At 59.4% G+C, this 18931-nt stretch overlaps 1 protein-coding gene across 1 annotated transcript in view; it reads left to right on the forward strand.

Moving 5' to 3' along the window:
• The first annotated feature begins 565 nt into the window (after positions 1-565).
• The window catches only part of RXRA (retinoid X receptor alpha), a 93245-nt gene continuing 74879 nt past the window's right edge, over positions 566-18931 (forward strand). The window contains 1 exon segment of the mRNA XM_035341630.1: positions 566-952. Coding sequence (XP_035197521.1) covers positions 925-952 — 28 coding nt within the window. The 5' untranslated portion in view covers positions 566-924.

The raw sequence follows: 18931 nt of genomic DNA on the forward strand, positions 1-18931 counted from the left end.
CCACTTTTTTCCCCACATCCCTCTAAACTTTCTTTTTTGAACATTACTCTTCCCATTTTTTCCACATCCCTTTTTCTTTTCATTTTTTTCCCCATCACTTTTTATTCTTTTTTCCTTCCACATCTTTTTCTTTTAATTCTTGTTTTCCCATCACTTTTCCTCCCACATTCCTTTTTCTCTTTTTACCCCATTGCTTTTCTCTTTTCCCCCACATCTTTCCTTTTTTTCCCCATTAACTTCTCATTTTTTTCCTTCTCCCTATCCCTTTTTTCTTTTTTCCTATCACTTTTATTTCCTTTTCCCCCACACCCCTTTTTCTTTTTTCCTTTTCCGATCACTTTTCAATATTTCCTTTTCCCCCACCACTTTTTCTTTTCCCCACACCCCTTTCCCCCATCACTCCCCCCCACCCCCCTTCTCCTTTAATTTCCCTTCTCCCCCCACCTTATCCCCCCCCCACTTTCCATCTCCCCTCCCACCACTTTATTTTCCCGTCCCTCGCCCCCGACCCCCCCCCGGCGCGGGGCGGCGCTGCGCTGCGCGGGGCGGGCGCTGCGGGGCGGTCGCGGCGCTCGCTCCCCCCTGCGCGGGCCCCGGCGCGGAGCCGAGCCGTGCCGAGCCGTTCCGTGCCGATCCGAGCCGTGCTGAGCCGAGCCGTGCCGCGGAGTTACATTGTTGGGACTTTGCACCAAACTCGCGCCGCCGTCGCCTCGTCTGCGCGCCCTGCCGCCGGTGCGGGGCTGAGCCTTCCTCCTCCCTCCCCCCCTCCTCCTCCTCCCTTGGGTGTTTTTTTCTTTTTTTTCCTCTTTTTTTTTTTTTTTTTCCTCTCCCCTCCCTCCCTTCCCCCTTTCGCTTTGATTTCGCTCCCCGCCCCTGCGCTGTGTGTTTTCCACCAAGCCCCTTGGCATGAGTTAGGCACCAGCGATGGACACCAAACACTTCCTGCCGCTGGGTGAGTTTGGGGCCGAAAAGCTCCTCCATTCCTACCGCGGGGCGAGGGGGGGAGGACTTTAAAAATAAAAAAATATAATAAAACCATTAAAAAAAAAAGAGACCGAGCTGCCCCCTCCTCCGCTTCCCCTCCGGTGTCAGCTTTGGGGCATCGGCGGGGCTGCGCGCTTGCCTCCGCGGCGTGCTTGCTGCTCGTTTGTTTTGTTCTCATCCTTATTTAATTATTTTTTTTTATTATTTTTAAATATATATATATATATTTTGGTGAGGCGCAGCCGGGGGGCGGCGGGCCCGGAGCCGAGCCGGGCTGGGCGAGGGGCGCCGGGCGCAAGCGGGATTTTCAAACGGGGCAGCGCGCACCGGGAGCGGGGCAGCCCCCTCCCCACCGCCCCGGGCTGCTGCTGCGGGGGGGGGCGGCAGGGGGGGAAGAGGGGCTGGCAGCTCATCGCCTTGGGTTTTTTTTTTTTTTTTTTTGGCTCGTTTCTCCTGGGTTTTCTCTTTATTATCCCCTCCCAAGCCCCCCTTTTCTCCTCGGGGTGCGCAGCGCCGGGCTGGGCGCAGCACCCGCGGGGTCCCTCATCGCCCCTCGCTGCTGGCGCACTCGAGACCCTGCACGTTTTTCTTTATTTTTTCCTTTTTTTTTTTTCTTCCCTGCTATTTTTTTTTTCCTTAGTTTAACGTTTTGAACCCCGTTTCCAGCCTGAGTTTGCCACGGTTTGGGTGACTTGAGTCAAGTCGTGGCTTGCAGGGGCGAATGCCTCCCTGCGCCTGGCTTTTGGGAGAAGTGAGATTGCAGAGCTCGCTGCTCGGGGAGGGGGAAGAGGAAAGTTTTAGCGAAGTCGCCTGGCGCCAAGCCCTGGGCGAGGAGGAAGAGGGGCCGATCCTGCCCCCTCTGCCGCTGCTCAGCCCGAGACCCCCAGCCACCGTCCTGACACCCCCCTGACCACTGCCGGAGCTCCTCTGGGCTTTAAATCTGTGCTCGAGCTTTGTGAGCGTGGGGTTGTTGTTTTGGGTTGTTTTTGTTTTTCCTTCCCTCTGAAGAATTGCAGTTTTAGTTGTTCCTTTCTAAGCTCAGCATAAACACGTGGGACCAGGGGCTGGCCCCTGCCCTCCTGGCACACTGGGGGCTTCGGTAGGGAGAGCCCGGCCGCGCAGGCTGGTGGGGAGCTGTGTCCGTCCCCCCCCCCCCAAATTGTGGCTGCAGGGAGACCCTCATCCGTGTGGCTGTGAGATGGGGAAATGATGCTGTGCTGACTTACCCAAAGTTGTCCTTTGGGCTCAAAGCATCTCACCTGCAGTCCTTCTGTTAGGGTCAGACGGGTTTGGGGTGGGTCAAATGCAGGTGCCTGGAATGATCCCAAACGCACCCCCCTGAGCAGAAATCGCCTGTCCGTGGCCACGCTTGGGGGTGGCTGCCTTAACGATTTACACCTCTTTCCAATCTCTGGTGGAAGAGAGAGCCTGAGCCTGTGCGGGTGGGGGCAGGATGAGGCCCTGCCTATCTGCTCGCCTTTTCCTCAGCACCTGAGCGCTGGTGCGCCGCGGATGCTGGCTCTTGTGCCGTGCTCTTAGTCATGCTGGCTTTGCCGGGGGAGGCGAGGGGGAGCGTGTGTCACCTTGCTGCCGTCTCGGGGAGGGATCCTCGCGCCGGTGCAGATGAAAACCCAGCGATTTGTCTGCTCGCCTAGCGGCGTGCGCCCGGTGGGGAGAGGGGAGGCAGCCGAGCGCACCGAGCTGCCGGGGGGGGAGCACCCAGGCAGCTGCCCCAGGACAGCTGGGGGTGCTTGGCTTCGCCTTGCTGGCTTGCGAGAGAATTCAGCAGCTCGTGGGAGCTGATGGAAGTGTGTGCGATGGGGGCCTGCGTCTGCTGCGTGTTTGTGCCGCTGCAGGAGCGACGCTCAAACTTTATCCGCTGGCCTTTGGTCACGCGTTGCTTATTAAAAAAAAATCGGCTTTGGTTGGGAGGCCGGGGGACCCTGCAGGGCTGGGAGGGGGGGACGTTGGTCCTGCTCCGAGCACGGGAGGCAGGCAGGGCCTGGCAGCAGGCAGGCAGCTCGTGAGGGTGCCAGGAGCTGGCGGGGCCCCGCTGCCTGCAGGAGGGTGGCTCGGACCCCGCTCCTGGCTCTGCAGGACACCGGCGGTTTTTCCAACCCTTTTGGGACTGTGGTGGCTGGAGCTGGCGTGTGCAAGACAGGGGACAGTGAGGGGGATCTCCGGGCTCGTGCTGGTGGTGTGTTCCTGCACGCTGGCACAGGCCTGAGATGGGGAACTGGAGCGAAATGGTGCTGCCCCGTCAAAATCTCAGCTCAGTTTGGCCTAAAAAGGATAACCGCGTGGAGGATCCCGGCCAAGCCCTGCCCTTGGTTAGACTCAGATAACCCCGCTGATGTCATGGGTGGAAACGTGGCCAGCGCCGGGCACTTTTAATAGTAGTATCTCATTTTCCTGCTGGTCTCGGCAGCGGGTGGCAGATGCCAGGCAGAGGCTCCGGTGGGGACGGCGCGTCCCCGGGCACCTCCCGCGCTGGGAGCCGTCGCCCTGGGGCTCTGCACACCGTGGTCTGCACAATCCCACTATAGCTCCTTTCTCTTCTGTGCCTGTTCCCAACCAGAGGGGGTCCTGGGATGGGCAGGGGGAGCCCTCCCTGGCTCAGCTTCCTTCACTCGCCCTGCTGTGGCCGGGGCAGCCTGGGTGCTGTGCAAAACCCAGGGCGGATCAGGGGTGCCTGGGCCGAGGCCTCGCTGCAATCCCCAATCCTTCTCCTTTTAGCTGCAGGGATTTATGGCAGGTAAATCCACAGGGAGAAAAGAATAGGAAGGATGCGGAAAGCACCGCGGCTTGCACGAACATCCCATCTGGGCAGGAGGAAGCCCCTGCCCCATGCCTGCAGGGTGCTGAGGGGGGCTGTGAGGGTCCCTGAGGGCTCAGGAGGGCGAGGACGGCCGCTTTCTGGTCTCTCGCTGAAGCACAGAGCAGGGCTTGACCTCTCCCAGCTGACACATGCAAAACAAGCTGGGAAGGAATTTTTGTCTTTATCAGGATCTCGGCTGTGACAGCTAAATAAATCCTCGGAGGGTCCGTGAATGTACTCCGCCTCGTCCTGCTGTGTTTGAGAGCGTGTTTAGACTCCTTGTGTTTAGGGCATTTTATTTAAAAGAGAGCGGGGGAGAAAGCCGCAGAATTTTAGTTATTCATTACAAATATTATTATTGGCATTTTGCTCCTGTTGGGGGGGGGGAAATCAAGGGGGGGGAATCAAAACATTTCACTGGGAAATACACCCTGCCTTTGTCCCACCCACATCTCAAAGGCGAAAATAAATATTTATTAAGAAATGGGTTAAAAACCTTCTTGTTGCAGTATTGTTTTCTGGGAGCAGGGGTGGATTCCCATATGCCAGAGTCTTGCCACACGGCTGAATATCTTTTTATCCTTTTTTTTTCCCTTTTTTGTTGTTGTTGATGGTTAAGAAAACAAACAGTGGAGCTGTCGGTGCTGTGGGGCAAGGGCCTGGTTTTTGGGCCATGCCCTGTGTCACAGCGTGCTTGGTGCTCCGAGCATCCCGGCACCCTGGGGGGCGCAGGGGGTTCCCCTGATGCTCTCGATAGCCAGAAATCGTGGAATAGTTCCTGCTATAAATGTCCTAAATGTCCTGAGCCCCTGCCGCCAGAGGTGCTGGCGTAGCAGGAGGTGGTGGCAATGCCAAGCGGGTCCCCGCCACCGGCCTGGCGTAACCAAAGCCGCCTCGAATCGCTGCTGGCCGAGCGCCGGCTCTTGCAGGGCCATTCCCTGGGAGCTGGGTAACCTAATTGGGCTCTAATTAATCCTGATGGCTGGCTCCCAGCCCCAGCGCCTCTCCCTGTGTCGCAGCCGTCGTTGCCTCCCTCGGAGCTGGGTCTTTCCCCGCGGTGCCGCCGGGCAGAGGGGTGCTTGGCAGAGCAGGATCCGACCCGGCAGCTCCGTAATTGCTTCCTAAAAGGCCCAGGTGGGCTCTCCAAAGTCAGCCCAACTACAAAGCCATAGGGGAGGCAGCCTGGGTGGTTTTATTTTAATTGATTTTGTCAGGAGTGGCTGTATTTTATTACGTTTAAAGCCTAGACTCCGGGATAACTTTGAACGTTTGACACGCACACAAAAAGCAGCTTTCTGACGTTTCCCCTCTTTGCTTGTCTCTTATTTTATTTCTCTCTTCTCCTCCTCCTCAAAGCGAAGCGTGTGCCTGGAGGGAGGACAGGGGAGGAGGGAGGAGTGGTTGTGTCTCTCCGAAGGCTGCTCCAACATCAAGGCAGCGCGAAGCAGACGAAATAATATTGCAAATAAGGATTTAAAAAGCCCTGCAGAAGGATCCCCACACATGCCAGCCGGCTCAAACTGCTTGAAGATTTTCAGACAGATGCAATTTAGCCTCGGAAAATGCCCTCTCGGTGTAATGGAAACTGGCTGTGGGAACTTGCCTTTTCCGAGAGTGTTTTGCCTCAGAATAAGGCAAGGAAAGTCAGCGAAGCAACCTGAGTTTTTATTTTGGGAAGACAGCGTTTCAAAATGGAGGGTGTTTTCTGGAATAAACAGGGAACGACAGCTCCCATAGGAGAAAGGGAAGGAAGAGTTCAAATTGGGCCCAAACGCTGCTCTCCTCCTTTGAAATCTTGTTTAACGTGGAGTTAAAAAATAATCCTGTTCAAACAGACCACTCGTAAGCATGAAATGTGTTGTTTTTTTTATTGTGATCGACAATAAAAGTTTCAAGGTTGCACCTCGGGGCCGTGCTTCTGCCCCCGGCCCTGTTCCTGTCCTGGGAGCGGGCTGGGAAATTGAGGCAGGCCCTGGGGACCCGCTGCTGCCCCCGAGTGAGGAGGGATGGGGGCTGTAGGGCTTTTTTGGGGGCTTTGGCACTCATTGTGGGGATGCCATCGGGCCATCTTTGTGTGGTCACTTGAAGGGCCCAGCTCTCAGTGGCCAAACCAAGCTGCTGCTTGGCCTGGGAGCAAAGAAAAGCTTCTCCTAGTGATTCGTGTGCGGGCTGGGTGCTCCAAAGCAGTGCGCAAAGAAGAAGAAACACTCCAAATTTTGATCTTACGAAGCATCCAGAGCATGGCTCACGTCCCTTCTTCCTCCACGCTTTTCTCAGTGATCCCTAGTGCCCCCCAGTTTCCCTCCCGGTGTTCCCACTGCCCTCCTCCTGTGCACAACTTCCCTGCGCCTGCTTTTGTGCTGTCAGTGGTGGAAGAAGTGATTTTGGTGACTGCTGTGGCGAGATGCCCACGAGATGATCTGGGCCTGCCAGGGATTCTCCAAGCCCTGGCGGTGCTGGGCCCCTCAGGGGGGGTTTCCCATTGTGTTGTCTGAGGGTTTGAGTTGGGGGTCCCGGCTGAGCCGTGACCCCTTCCTCGCGTTGAATCGTGTGCGAGATGGCTGCGGAGCGAGGAGGTAAAAGGTGCAGCAGCGCTGGTATTTGTGACCGATAAAGTGGTAACGGGATTCCCAGCTGGTCCTTGCTTCTCATTTTGCAGAGTTTTGGCTTTCTTTGGCTTTTACAGACTTCAAAACCTAAAAAAAGAGGAGAGCAGGGCAGAGGGAAGCGAGGGGCGGCCCCGGAGCCCTGCCGCCTGCTTGCCTGGAGGTTTACAGCCCCGCTGAGCTCCGGAGCAAATCCTTTGTGCTGGGGCTGCCAGGAACGCATTAGGGACGGATGCCCTGTCTAGTTTCAGCTGGCTGTGTGGCTCTCAGCGCCGAGGCAGAACCATTTGATTATTGTTTTTCCATTTTTGGCCGACTAGTAAGCGCTGGAAAGTTTTCGCTGTGAACTCTGTGGGCTGCCGCGATACGATTTCGCTGTGGGCAGCGCGTCTCCTACGTACCCATTACCGAGACGGAATGAGGCAATGTCAGCGGTGAAGCAAGAGCGGAAGGAGCGGGGCAGACGGGCTGGCACGGGCGAGCCGAGATGTGTAAGGAGATGCGGAGGTGACGGCGGGAGGCGGGCAGGCTGCGCCCGGGCGGCGGCGGAGGCTTGCTCTGAGGGCGATGGTGGTGGTGGAGGAAGGAAGGAGCAGGGCGATGGAGCGGCAGGAGAGGCCCCGGGGAAAGCTCTCGCAGCTGGGGAAGCTGCTACAGATCCGGAGGCTTGCGGGCGCTGTGGCTTCACCACCCTGCGCTGTGGGGACTCACGTTTGGGTGGAGGTTCCTGCAAAATGGTACTGAGAGGCCCCCTTTCCCTGCCTGCCTTGTCAGACCGTGCTGGAACACCACCATTTCTCCCCCCTCCTCCTTTTGGAGCCCCAAAGGAGGGGAAAGGCTTTATCAGGCAGGGGAAGCTGCAGGCTCAGCCCCCCGGGAGAGGAGCGGTGGCCCCTAACACGGCGCTGCAGGGCCCGGCTGGCGGCAGATAACGGCATATCTGCGGCAGGTCGTGCTCGCTCACACCACGGTGGGGTCGTGCACGGTGTTGGGGCTGCTTTTGGAGCCCCCATCCCCTCCTGGCAGCCTGTGGCTGCCCTGACCCATGGGGCTGCTGCGTGGAGCTGGTGGCTCAGAGCTGGCACCCTCCGGGGACACCAAGCCCATGCGGGGAGCTGGGGCGAGTTGGAAAGCGCTCTCGGAGCGCTGCACCTGCAGAGCCAGCCCTCCCTTTTGACCTGCACTTGTTCGAGTGTGACTTTCAGCTGATCATAAAAACCCAGCGTGAGTCGCAGCGCTTCTGCCCTGCAGCCCGCCGGGCTCCGTCTCTCCGCGCTCGCATAGCGTGAGGGAGAATTGCCCTCCCGTTCATCCTCCTAATCCCTGATGGGGACCCGCTTCTTCCAGGGTCTGCTCCCCCCCCCACAGCACGCTCCTTGGTTTGTAATACATTAGAGATAGTCGCTCAGCGTTTTAATTTAATTTTCTCTCTCCTTTTTGATTTTTTTTTTTATTAAAACATTTCAACCCAAGCCGCCAGGGTGGGGAGGGAGGGAGGTGCAGCTCCCCGCTCCATCCCCGCGCAGCCCCCGTGTGCGTGCGTGTGCGTGCGGCTCACAGACAGTGAAATTGCACCCTAGAGTTATAAAGCAATTGTCTAGCTCAGCAGCAGAATGAGCATGAAATGGTGCAGAAAGCAACTAAATAAAATTGGGTAAGGCAGATGCATGAAAATAATGACATCTCTATACCATAGTCAGGCGTGCTCTCTCTCTCTTGCACATGCAGATAAACTTTTGTAACAGACTTTAGCATTTATTTTCCTAGAAACTCTTCTGAAATGGAGACACGTTGGTTTGGCATGAGCCCCCGTGCCCTCTCCCTTGCCTTGGGAAAGGTGTCGCTGGGGCTGCCGGGCCGTGCAGGCCCCTTTCCTCCCCGCCGCCTTCCCAGTCCCCTCCTGCTTTTCCCTTTTCTGTTTTCCGAGCAGGATTTTTATGCTCAGTCAAACACTGAAACGATAACCTTTGCAACTTCATTGCCCTTCTGTGGCAGCGCGGGGCTCGGGGAGCGCTGCGAGCGGGTGGCTCCTGACGGTCACCTGCCCAGTGTGGTGGAAAAGAGCCCGAGAGCGGCTCTCCGGGCTCGTTCTTGGGCTTTCTCTTCCATTTTCCTCCCTGGGCTGGGTGGTGGCAGCCTGAGGGGTGGCTCTGTGTGGGTGTCACTTGGGGATGGGGGACCCGGGAGCCTTGGCTGGGGGACCCGTGTCTCCCTGCAGAGATTTTCCCTGCAGCAGCATTACGCTGGGTATGGCTGCGTGGGTGCGGAGCTGGGTTAAAAACACCCCAAATTGGAGCTCTGGATGCATGGGATCTGTCCCTAACCATCTGCCCCCGTGCTTCCCCTTCCCCCGAGCTCGGAGCTGCCTTCCCTGCTCGCAGGGTCTGTCTGGCTCTGTGCTCAGCCGCTGCCCCGGAGCCTTTAACCTCGGCAGAGGCACGTTCCCCCCCATTAGCTCCTGGGAAGCTGATATGTTTCCTGACATTGTCTGACGTCTCTCGCTCCTCCTGCGCCCGCCGAGATTCCTCCGAGGGTGGAAACAAGCTGCTAATCTTCCCACCCAAGAGGCCCTTTAGGTGACATTAAGGCCGCGTCCCCACCTGCCTGCGGACCCCTTCCCTCTCCGCGGGGGAAAATTCAGTCCGTCCTTCAAAATTCAGTGCAGCTTTCTGCTGCTGCTGGCGCTCCGACTCCGAGCGTCCTGCTTTGGACATGATGTCCCCCAGGGTCCCAACGTGGCACCGAGGGATGCGTGCGCTCCTGTCCCCTGCAAACCCTGCTCTGCTGGAGGAGGCTGCCCTGCGAGCGCTGCTGCGGTCGGGTGCTGAGGCTGCGCCCCAGTTTTGCTGCTGTGGAGAGCAGGGAAGTGCCCGCTTGCAAAGATCTGCAGGCATCCATCAGGCCCGGTGTGAAAGGTTAAAGAAATCCAGAGGAAACAGAGCGATGAGCCTGAGAGAAAGGGGTTTCCTGTACCTCCCCGGGCCACCCAGGCTCCCTTCCTGTTAGGGTAAACCTGTCGGAAGGCGAAACTTTCTGCACACCTAAGCAAGTTGCGGGCTGTTGGCCGGGCCTGCTGCGGTGTTAATGCTTTGCGCCTCTCCCCGAGCGGTTACGGGGTGCCTGGCAGCTCTGGGGGAGCATCGGGGTGCTCGACCCCATGGCAGGGAGCGGAGCTGTGGGATGCCATGCTGGTGCTGAAAGCCATCCTGCCACCCCTCAGCCCTAAATCCCATGTCCCGGCAAAGTGCGCCCAGAGCCGTGTTAGGACCGGAGGTCGTCACCGCCGGGGGAAGAGGTCAGGCTGCGGGGACAATTACCTGCGGGCCCCCGTTTAAGCACTTAGGAAGGCTTAGCCCTGATCCCTGCCCGAGATAGCCTGGCCCCGGGCCAGCTGATACCTATTGTTTGCAAAGTCGGAGACTTTATCCAAACACGTGCCCAAAGGCGGCTCAGAGCATCTGAGGGGGGGGCAGCGGGGTCTTGCTGCCGGAGATACGGCCCAGGCTGTGCCCTGCCAGCGGGTTTCCCTGCTGCTTGTAGGGTTGGGAGACGCGGATTCAATCCGTGAGGGTTTTTGGCCTTTGCTTTTCTCATCGCTGCCGCTTGCCCCGGCGGGCCGGGTGCCGTGCTGTTGGAGCAGGGCTTGGAAAACCCAGCGAGGTTTCAAGGCCTCCAGGTGCGTGCAGGAGATGTTGCAGGGCAGGGATTTCTCACAGCCAGCCCTGGGTGGCTGATTACAGCGCCTGTGGGTGGGGAGGCTGCACCTCGCCTCCCCAAACCTCCCCGAACCCTGGCTGATTTATGCCTCCTCCAGCTCCCCTCCTTGGCACCAGGGCATTTGTCCCACGGCCCTTGCTGTCACCGACTTCCCTGGGTGACCTCGTGCAGGTCCCCTGGCTGGGCTTGTCCCCGCTGCTCTGCTGTAAGGGTTTGGGAGCAGAGAGGCTTCGGTGTGGAGGGCAGGATCTGGCCCTGGGTGGGAATTCCTGGGCTCAGGAATTTTTTTAATTCCCTGGCTGGGAATAAAAGCCCTGCACGGGGAGGGAAGCTTCAGCTGGCGAGGGGGAAGTTGGCCAGCTCCCTGCTTGAACGTACGTCGCAAATTAAGAATAGAAGTGACTCTACCAAAAAAAAAATAGCGCGTTGGCCTGTCTTGTAGTTATCAGCGGGGAAATCACGGGCACGCGAGGGCTTGCAAACAATTTAATCCCCAGCCCTATTTCAGAACTGGGGGAAGGAGCCTCCCTGCATGGGGCTGGGGGCTGCGGGGTCCCCTGGGGGTCCCGTCGCCGTGCCTGAGGTCTGGGGTTTTTGTGATTTGCTGACTTTGTTATTCAATTAATAACGTGGCCGGGCTGGGGGAGCAGGAGTTTGTCGTTAACAGAATGGCGTTGAAGCGCCCGGTGTGACAGCTTGGTATAGGGAAGAAACGTTTTCCAAAATTTCCACGTGTTTTGCTGTGGAAAGGTGAAATCCTGAGAGCACCTTGGAGGAGCGCTGGGAGAAAGATTTTCCATCCGAGCTCTTGGCCCTGTCAGTAGCTGCAGAAGAGGAATGTTATAAGGGGCTATTCATCACTGCAATTATTTTATTAAGAGTACACAGTGTGCTTGGGAGCTGGAAGAGATGGAGCTTTGGGATGTTTTCAGCATTATAAATACTGCTTGATTACATCACCCGGCTTTTAAAAAATGGTATGCGTAGCCCTGGCGAAAGAGGACTCGCAGGCAACCTTGGAGAGGGGAACCGCCTGCCCGCTGCCAGCCCCGCATCCCTGCAGGAGCAGCGGGGAGCGGGACTCGGGGCTCCCAGCCCACGTGTGTCGTGGGGATCCCCCAAAATCCGGCTCTGGGCACATGTGGAGGCTGCATCCGGGCCCCCAGGCTGCTCTTCATCAGCCGCATCGCGCAGCTCGCCCTGCGGATGGGCCGAGAGCTGCCCTCCTCCCTCCGCTGTCCTGCGGCGTGGCCTGAAAAGCTGAACCCTCCGCACCGGGCAGGGGGTGGGCACTGAGCTGCAGCATCCATATCAATGGGAATCCTGCCTCGAAAGCTTAAAAGGAGGCTCGGCTGCTGCTTTTTTTCCTCTCCCATACGCTGCTTTTGCCTCTTGTCTCGGACACCTGTGTGTCGGAGGGGGGGTACTCCCAGCATCTTCGTTCTTCTTCTTTGTGCCCCGTCCCTCGCTTTTTGTTGTGCGTTTCCTTCCGCAAGTTGCGGCTCTTGGTTGTTCGGGGAGGGTCTCTTCAAGCCTGGGGCTGTTGCGGGGTCACCAAAAATGGGTTTCCAGCAATTCCAACAAACCCAAGCAGCCACCCTCGCTCCGGTGCCGCGTATCCCTGGGGAACGGATCCTGCAGCAGGGACAGGGCACGCACCCCAGCGGGACCGGGGGCTTGCGGGGTGCGCAGCACGCCGCCCGGAGCTAGCACAAGCTGTAGGATGCTGCTGCCAGCTCCAAGCCCCCTTTTTCCCTCTCCCACCTCTGGGTAAGGCAGGCTTTTCCTCCAGCCCCAATGCTCTTTGCAGAAAGGCTCCATTCAGCTCCGAGGGCACGGGGCCAGCGCGGGAGGGACGGCGATGCCGGGGGGCGCGGCGCTGATCCTGCACCCCGCTGTGACCTTCAGAGCAGCTCGGCACGGGGCAGGCATCGCGGGCAGGGTTTTGGGGGCTCACCTTCGCCTGTGAGCCGAGCAGCTTCCCCATGCTGCCCATCTCAGGAGCTGGGCCGTCAGTGGAAGCGGCTCGAGGGTGAGAAGTTCCAAATGTGAAAGCCTTTATTGCTGGGTAGAGCTAGGTTTGTTTTGTTTATCATCCATTTGCTTGCCTTTGGAGGCATGCCCAGATTTCTCCAATTTTGTGCGTGTGGATGCGTGATTTATTAGGATCCAGTTTTTTTTTTTCTTTTTTCTGCTTTAATTTCACTTCCTCAAACTGACAGCCCGCTTGAACAAACTTCTTTTGGATGATTTCCTCTATCGTTTGAGAGGGAGGCCTAAAAATACGGAGAAAACGCTGCGGCGCGGGCGACGATCAAAAAACCACTTCGCTGCTGCGACAAGCACCGCCGCTGACGCCGGTGACAGCAAGAGCTCGGAGGCTAAGAAGTCCCCCGAGGTTTCACTTTAGGGTACCTGGGGCTTGTGACAGCCCGTCGGGGATCGCTGGCTCTCCGAAGATCCCGTGCGCACTCGGGCACGTTCGTGGCTTTCCGCATGCGAGCGGCCCCATTAAAATAGCCGTGCGTGTCTAAAGCTCTGCCAGCTCGCAGCTTTGGTTTCCTCTCCTCGGTTTGATCTGTTCCGCAGCACACACAACACAAGAAGTGGAGGGGGGGGGGGTAAAAAAAAAAAAATCCGCTTAGGAAACCCTGGGAAACGTAATTGCAGGCTCCGGAAAGCGGGGAGCAGGTAGGCGAGGGGCAGAGCACCTGTGGCAGCTCCGAGCTCTGTTTGCTGCTTTTGTTCTGCCGGGGATTTTTTTTTTACGAGGCGGATTTCGCAACGGAGCCCTTGCTTTCGAAATAAAGAGCCGGGTTTTGCCTGGGCGTTCTCCAGGCCGGGCCCTGGGTGTGCTGGCGGCGGTGGGGGGGGGGGGGGGCCCAAAGCAGGGTTTAGGGGTGCAGGAGCTCGGGGGGGACCCGGAGAGGTGCCCCGTCCATCCATTGCCTCGGTGCCGGGCAGCGAAGAGGCTGCGATGAAGGAAAACTTCCTCTCCCCCTGTCCGGACTATAAAAGCGTGAGAGAGGGAGAAAGAGAGAGATTTCCCCCGGGGATCGGCGGTGATAAAAAGCCTCTCCTTTGAAAAGCGCCGAGAGAAAAGCAGTGGGGCTGGTCCTGGAGGATGTGGGATGGAAGGAGCCGGTGGTAGCGTGGCCTGCTGCGGTGCTGCGGCTTTTCCCAGGCTGTTTTTTTTTTTTTTTTTTTGCAGTCCCTCCCGTTCCCACTGGGACACGTTGACAGCTCCCATTGCTGCACGGGAGCACAGAGGTGGGGGCTTTGGGGCTGCCCCCCAGCACCCAGGGTGCCAGAGACACCCGGGGCTCTTTGCCGGGAGGACACGGGACGCGCCGAGCATCCCTGGGGACCAGGCTGGGCGAGGAGCACAACCTCCCTGCTGCCGGGGCTATGGCTGGGGGGCTCGGGGGGGGGGGCTGCCCGTGTTTCCACAGCCCTTTTTTTTTTTTTTCCCTTGCCACCATTTCCTTGGTGCGGACCAGGCGTGGCGCCGAGCCGCTCCGTCACCCGGTCAGCGATGGGCGGTGGAGGCTGCGCCGCCGATCCCGCGCCCGCTCGGCCTCCCGCTCGTCTTTATTGTCGCTGTGGTTGATGATTTATTTTGGGCGGCATCCGCCCCGCCTCGTGACTTGGTTGGGGAAAACAAATAAAAAAAAAAATAAATAGAGCAAACACAAGGGCAGCGCTGCGAGCCGGGGGTTCCCTTCCCCGCGCCCCCAGCCCCCTTGGGTGCGAGCAGCGGGGCTGTCCCGGGGGATTTGCAGGAGGAAGGCTGGGGTGAAGGCAGGCAGCAGCCGTGCGGCACGCGGCCCTGTTTGAGCTGGGGGAGCGGCTCGGCGGGGCCGGGTGGGCGTTGGGGTGGCAGCAGCCATCCCACTGTGTCGGGGGGCGCGACCGCCGCTGCCATCGGCGGGCTTGGAGATGGTTTTGGAGATGGTGGAGGAGGGTGGTCTGCTGGAAGTGAGCAGCGACAGCCCGCGGCCAGTGAAATCCTCATTATGCTGGAATTAGGGAGTTTCTGCTTAAAAAAAAAAACACCACCAAACCCAACTAAAAGCAGAACGTGACCCCGGGAAGGAAGGCAGCGATGGGCGGTGGCGCGGCTGAGCTCTCGCCCGGCCCTGCTGCCCTTTTGGATGGGGGCACGGGGCAGGCTCAGCACCTGCAGGGTGTCGGAAATCAGGTCCTTGCTGAGAGCTCGGGAGCGGAGCCTGGCTGCTGCTCGCAAGGCTGCAGCTTCAGAGCCACCTTTGTAAGCTTGGCTTTGAATCAGCAGCCCGGGCAAGCCCCGGCAGCGCGCGGACGGTGCCGCGCTCCCGCACCAGGTTGAGCTCGCTTTGCTTCCGGACGGGGATTTTGGAGAGCTTCGGCAGCCTCCTGCTGTCGGAGAACCGCGCGGGGCTGACCGGCGGGTGAGGACAGAGCGTCCTTGTGTGCCGGGAGCCTTTGAGGAACTGGGTGTTAGACAGCGCCTATCGCCTCGCATTGGCACCTCCTGCCAGCCCGCCCTGCCCAGCTGCTCCTCGCGCTAGCGGTGGCAAAACAAGGGCTGGGGTTTCGCGGGTCAGCCCGGGACTGGTGCAGCCCGCAGCCCTTGGTGCCCTGTCCCTTTGGCAAAGCCCACCTCCCTTTGTTTGTACACACAGGCAGCGGGTGACTCACGAACCCGCGGATGGAAAGGGGAGCGGGAAGTTAGCTCAGGGCTCTTGTGAAAGACCGAAGCCAGCTCGATGCCTATAATTAAAGCGGGTGTCAAGGAATGAAGCGCAAATTCCTCCGTGGGCATATCACTGGGAGGGAAAGCAGCGCCTGGCAGCTGCCCTGGCAGCGGCGGCTCTCTCCGGGAGGACGCGGGGCTGCGAGGGGACACGGCGGGAACCAGCCGATGCGGGTGGCAACAGGCACCAGCCTGGTCCTGTCCCTGGCTGTGCTTTGGCCAGAGGGAAGCTTTGGGGCTGCTCCGTGCCCTGCGGGGTGGCCCTGCCCCAGGCAGAAAAGCAGTGGCTCGGGCAGCGTGCCCCTTGTCTGGCTGCTGCCACCAGCTGTGGGGACCCGTGTTGCCGTCACCGGTTTGCTCCATCCTCACTGTCAGGGTTGCACTAGGTGATATTCGAGGTCTTTTCCAACCTGAATGACGCTATGATGCTGTGATTGCCCTCGTTACGTTTACTGTTTGCTCCCGTTGCCGCTTCTTTTCCTCTGTTCTGGGGCATGGCCGGGGCCGGGGCATCCTTCTGAAGACGTCGGTGCTGTGCCAGGAGCTGTGGCAGGGGGGCTGGGAACAGCCAGGATCCTGCTGCGGCCCCGAAGACACCGGGCAGCCCCGCAGGGCTGTGCGACGGAGCCGTCCTGAGCAGTAGCTGGGGTTGGCTTCTCCCCAAACACGCCTCTGAGGGAAAGAGCTCCTGCTTCAGCTGGGGAAACTGAGGCACGGGGTAGCGTTACTCATTCGGAGGGACCGCAGAGCGCGGGCAGTGGTTCCAGCTCTTGCACCGGCCCCGTCTTTTGCAGCCGCTCCTTCCTGCAGCCCCCGGCCTCGCGACGAGGACACGGGGCGCGGCGGGGTCCCGCGGGTGCTGCTGCGGCTGTCACCCGGCGCAGCGCCCCTGCTCGGTCCCCGCAGCCACCAAATGGCAAATCTGCTGAGCAGACGGAAAAAAAAAAAAAAACAAAAAAAAAACAACAAAAAAAACCAAACCAAACACCCAACCCAGTCGTACAAGGAAGAAATGCTGGTGTGTCCTGGGTGGATTAGTCGAGACTCCTCTCCGGAGTCCTCCGAAGGGAGGTGCTCGCGCTGGAAGCCGGCCACCAGCCGGGCCTGCCGCATTTTTCCTGGATTCCCTTCCCATTTGGGGACTGAACTTTTGTCTGAAAAAAAAATATGTATTTTTAACTCGGTTGTGTCTCAAAGCGCGGCGTGGCTTCGGGCCGCTCGGCTTTGTCCCGGCCCCGTGTGCGCCCAGAGGGATGTGGTGGGAGGCAGGGGCCGGATCCTGGTGCCCAGCACGAGGTCAGGAAGCGAGAGAAGGAAAGGTTTGCTCTGACCCAAGAGCAGGAGTGGGAGAGGTTGCCTCCTGCTCGGTCCTGTCGCCCGAAATACGCAGCAGGAGAGCAGAACAGCTGCACTGGGCATGGCAGAGGGCGAAAGGAGCAGCGGTGGAGACGGCAGCGAGAAAACGCGGTGTGAAGACGGAAAAAAAGGAGGAGAGGGGATAAATATTTCAGAAAGTCTTGCAGCCCCCGACACGTGGGACTGACGGACGCAGATACACGATTGCCTTGGAAACAGCCGCCGGAGCGCGAGCTGTTTCCATCTGCAGGTGCCCGTTTCCATCCCAGCTGCTGCAGGGCACCTGCAGCCGCCCTCAGCTTGCTCCTTCCCGGGGCTGGGCTCCGGCCGCAGCCCGAGCAGAGCCAGCTGCTCCTCACCGGGCCCAGCTCAGCCTTTAGGGCGATGATTTGGCGTTTGGGGCTGGCTCTGAGCTCCGCAGGGCAGCGCCGAGCTGTGTTGTAGGGTTACTTGGCTCGGTGGGGCCGCTAGCTCGCTTCCCCCGCGCGGGGCCGGAGCCTGCCCAAGCCAGCGGGACAATCCGGGCTGTGTTTTCCTAATTCAGACAAATAAAACAACCCCATCCGCTGGGGAAGAGTCAAGCTGAATATTGTTTCCTCGCCGAGTTTTTCCCTTTGTGGCTCACACACGAGTTTGTTGTTGTTGGCCGGCTCCGGCGGCCCCGCTCTCGCGTGCCGGGCTGCTGCCGGCCACCCCGGGGAGCCGGCGTGGGGTGCTCGGCGCTGGGCTCCGGTGGCACGTGCGGGTCTGTTCCTTTGCGAGGTGCTGGGGGAGCGCCCCGGGTGCTGTGCGGAGGGGCAGCGGGTGGTTTCCCATCGGTGTCCCATCCCTCCCGCGGGGCCGCGCCGTGGTCCGGCGGCATCGCTCGTGTGCGCGGTCTGAGACCTTAGGGTGCGTGGTGGCGTGGGTGGTTCGCTGGGGGCTGTGGTTTTTGGGGGGGGGAGCAGCGTGCTTTGGGCATCGTGAGGGGAGGTGTGGAGCCGGGGTGGTGGGAGGAAGGCTGCTCATCCCCTGCCCGTGAGGTTTGCTCCCCCGGAGCATGGGGAGCTGGGGGCAGCGCTTGGCACGCGCCCGCCATGGCCAAGCAGGCCGTGGCTTCCAGCTGGGCTTAGGGGCTAAAGTCTAGCTAATGAGTTAATGGCAATTAATTAACCCCGGGGCGCTTTACAAATATTAACTAATTGTTTTGCTGGGAGCAAGGTCCGGACGATTACCCCACCTCACAGGCTGAGGGGTGGAGGAGCCGCGCGCCCGCAGGGCCGAGGTGCGTTAACAGCAGGGCCGCGACGCGAGCCGGGGGCTGATCCTGCTCCTGCTGATGTTTGGGGTTTGGGAGCAGCCGGTTCGGGTCCAAACGCAGGCTCGCAGACGCTGTTCAAGAGAAGCACAGTGCACCCTGTGGTCTTCGGAGCCCGAGCATCTCCCTGCCTGCTCCGTCCCCGTGAAGGTTTGAGGGGGAGGCAGCTGCAGCCGCGATGCTCGCGGTGACAGCGAGCGCCGGAGAGGAGCCCTCGTGCTCTTCGCTGGGTCGTAGTAGGTGGCAGCGGCGGCTGTGGGAGCACGTTTATTTTTAAATCCCCCTGGATGGAACAGTTTGGCCCTGGGGTGGTGCCGGTTTGTTTGTTTATTTCCTTATTTTGGTGGCCTGAGAAGTTTGCGGAAAGGTTGCAGACGGCAACTCGCCGTTGCCCTGCCTGTTTGGGGAGGGAAGGGATTAAATCTCAGAGGCCCATTGTGCGAGCGGGGCTAATTTTAGGTCTCTGAGCTTAAAATAGATGAAAGGGGAAAAAAAAAAGTCAGGCATTTCCCCCGGGGCCGAGGGAAAACAGTCTGCTGAGGTCGGCTGACCACCTGCGAGGTGGCCCCAAGGAAGGGACGCAGCCGGTGCCAGCCAAAGTCAACACGGGTGAGGTGAGGGCTGCTCGTGGCTGGCGGCTGCGCCGCGAGGGACACGCGGCGGGGAGCAGCGTGGGAACAGGGCAGGAATTAACCCCGAGGCCGTAGTGCCTGGGGAGGCTGCAGTGCTGGGCCCTGCTGAGGACCACGGGGCGTTAGGGAGCGTCCCGGAGCTGCTGTCCCCTGCCTGGGGACAGGCTCCTGCGGAGCTGACCCCAGGCTCCGTTTCGGTGTCCTTGTCCCCAGCCGAGGAGCAGCGTCCTCTCGACGGGCCGGCTCCACAGAGGCTGGAAACCATTTCGTGGCGGGCTGGTCCTCCTGTGAGCAAATATTCTGGCTATATTAAAATGCTTGGGATTTTCTAGCGAGTTTGAAGCTCTCCGAGCCGTGCCAAGAAAAATTCAGCAGCCTCCAAAAACATCTTTCCCGGAGGATTATTTGTTCCTTTTACCAGAAGGATGGAGGAGAAGCTGGTGGATTCAGGTGACTCAGCCCGGTGTGACCAGCTGGTCCCATCCCATCCTGTCCCGTCCCATCCCATCTCACCCCATCCCATCCTGGCCACTCGCCACCACGCTGCGCAGGTGACTTTGCCAGGGTCCCCTCTCCGCTGGCATCCCTGGAGGAGGCTCAGCAGAGGCTGACAGCACGCGGGGCATCTTGAAAACATCCCGCGAGCTTGTCAGCACTTCGTAATCTCCTTTCTCCCTTCTCCCCAGGAAACCTCGTGCAAAGGTGTTGACAAATTCGGAGGATATTGCAGCCCAGCCAGCGCGCGAGCTTCTGACGAGCCGCGGCGAGGAGGCCGTGCGCTCGGTC

The sequence above is a fragment of the Oxyura jamaicensis genome, chromosome 17 (genome assembly GCF_011077185.1).
Source record: "Oxyura jamaicensis isolate SHBP4307 breed ruddy duck chromosome 17, BPBGC_Ojam_1.0, whole genome shotgun sequence".
NCBI classification, from domain to species: Eukaryota; Metazoa; Chordata; class Aves; order Anseriformes; family Anatidae; genus Oxyura; species Oxyura jamaicensis.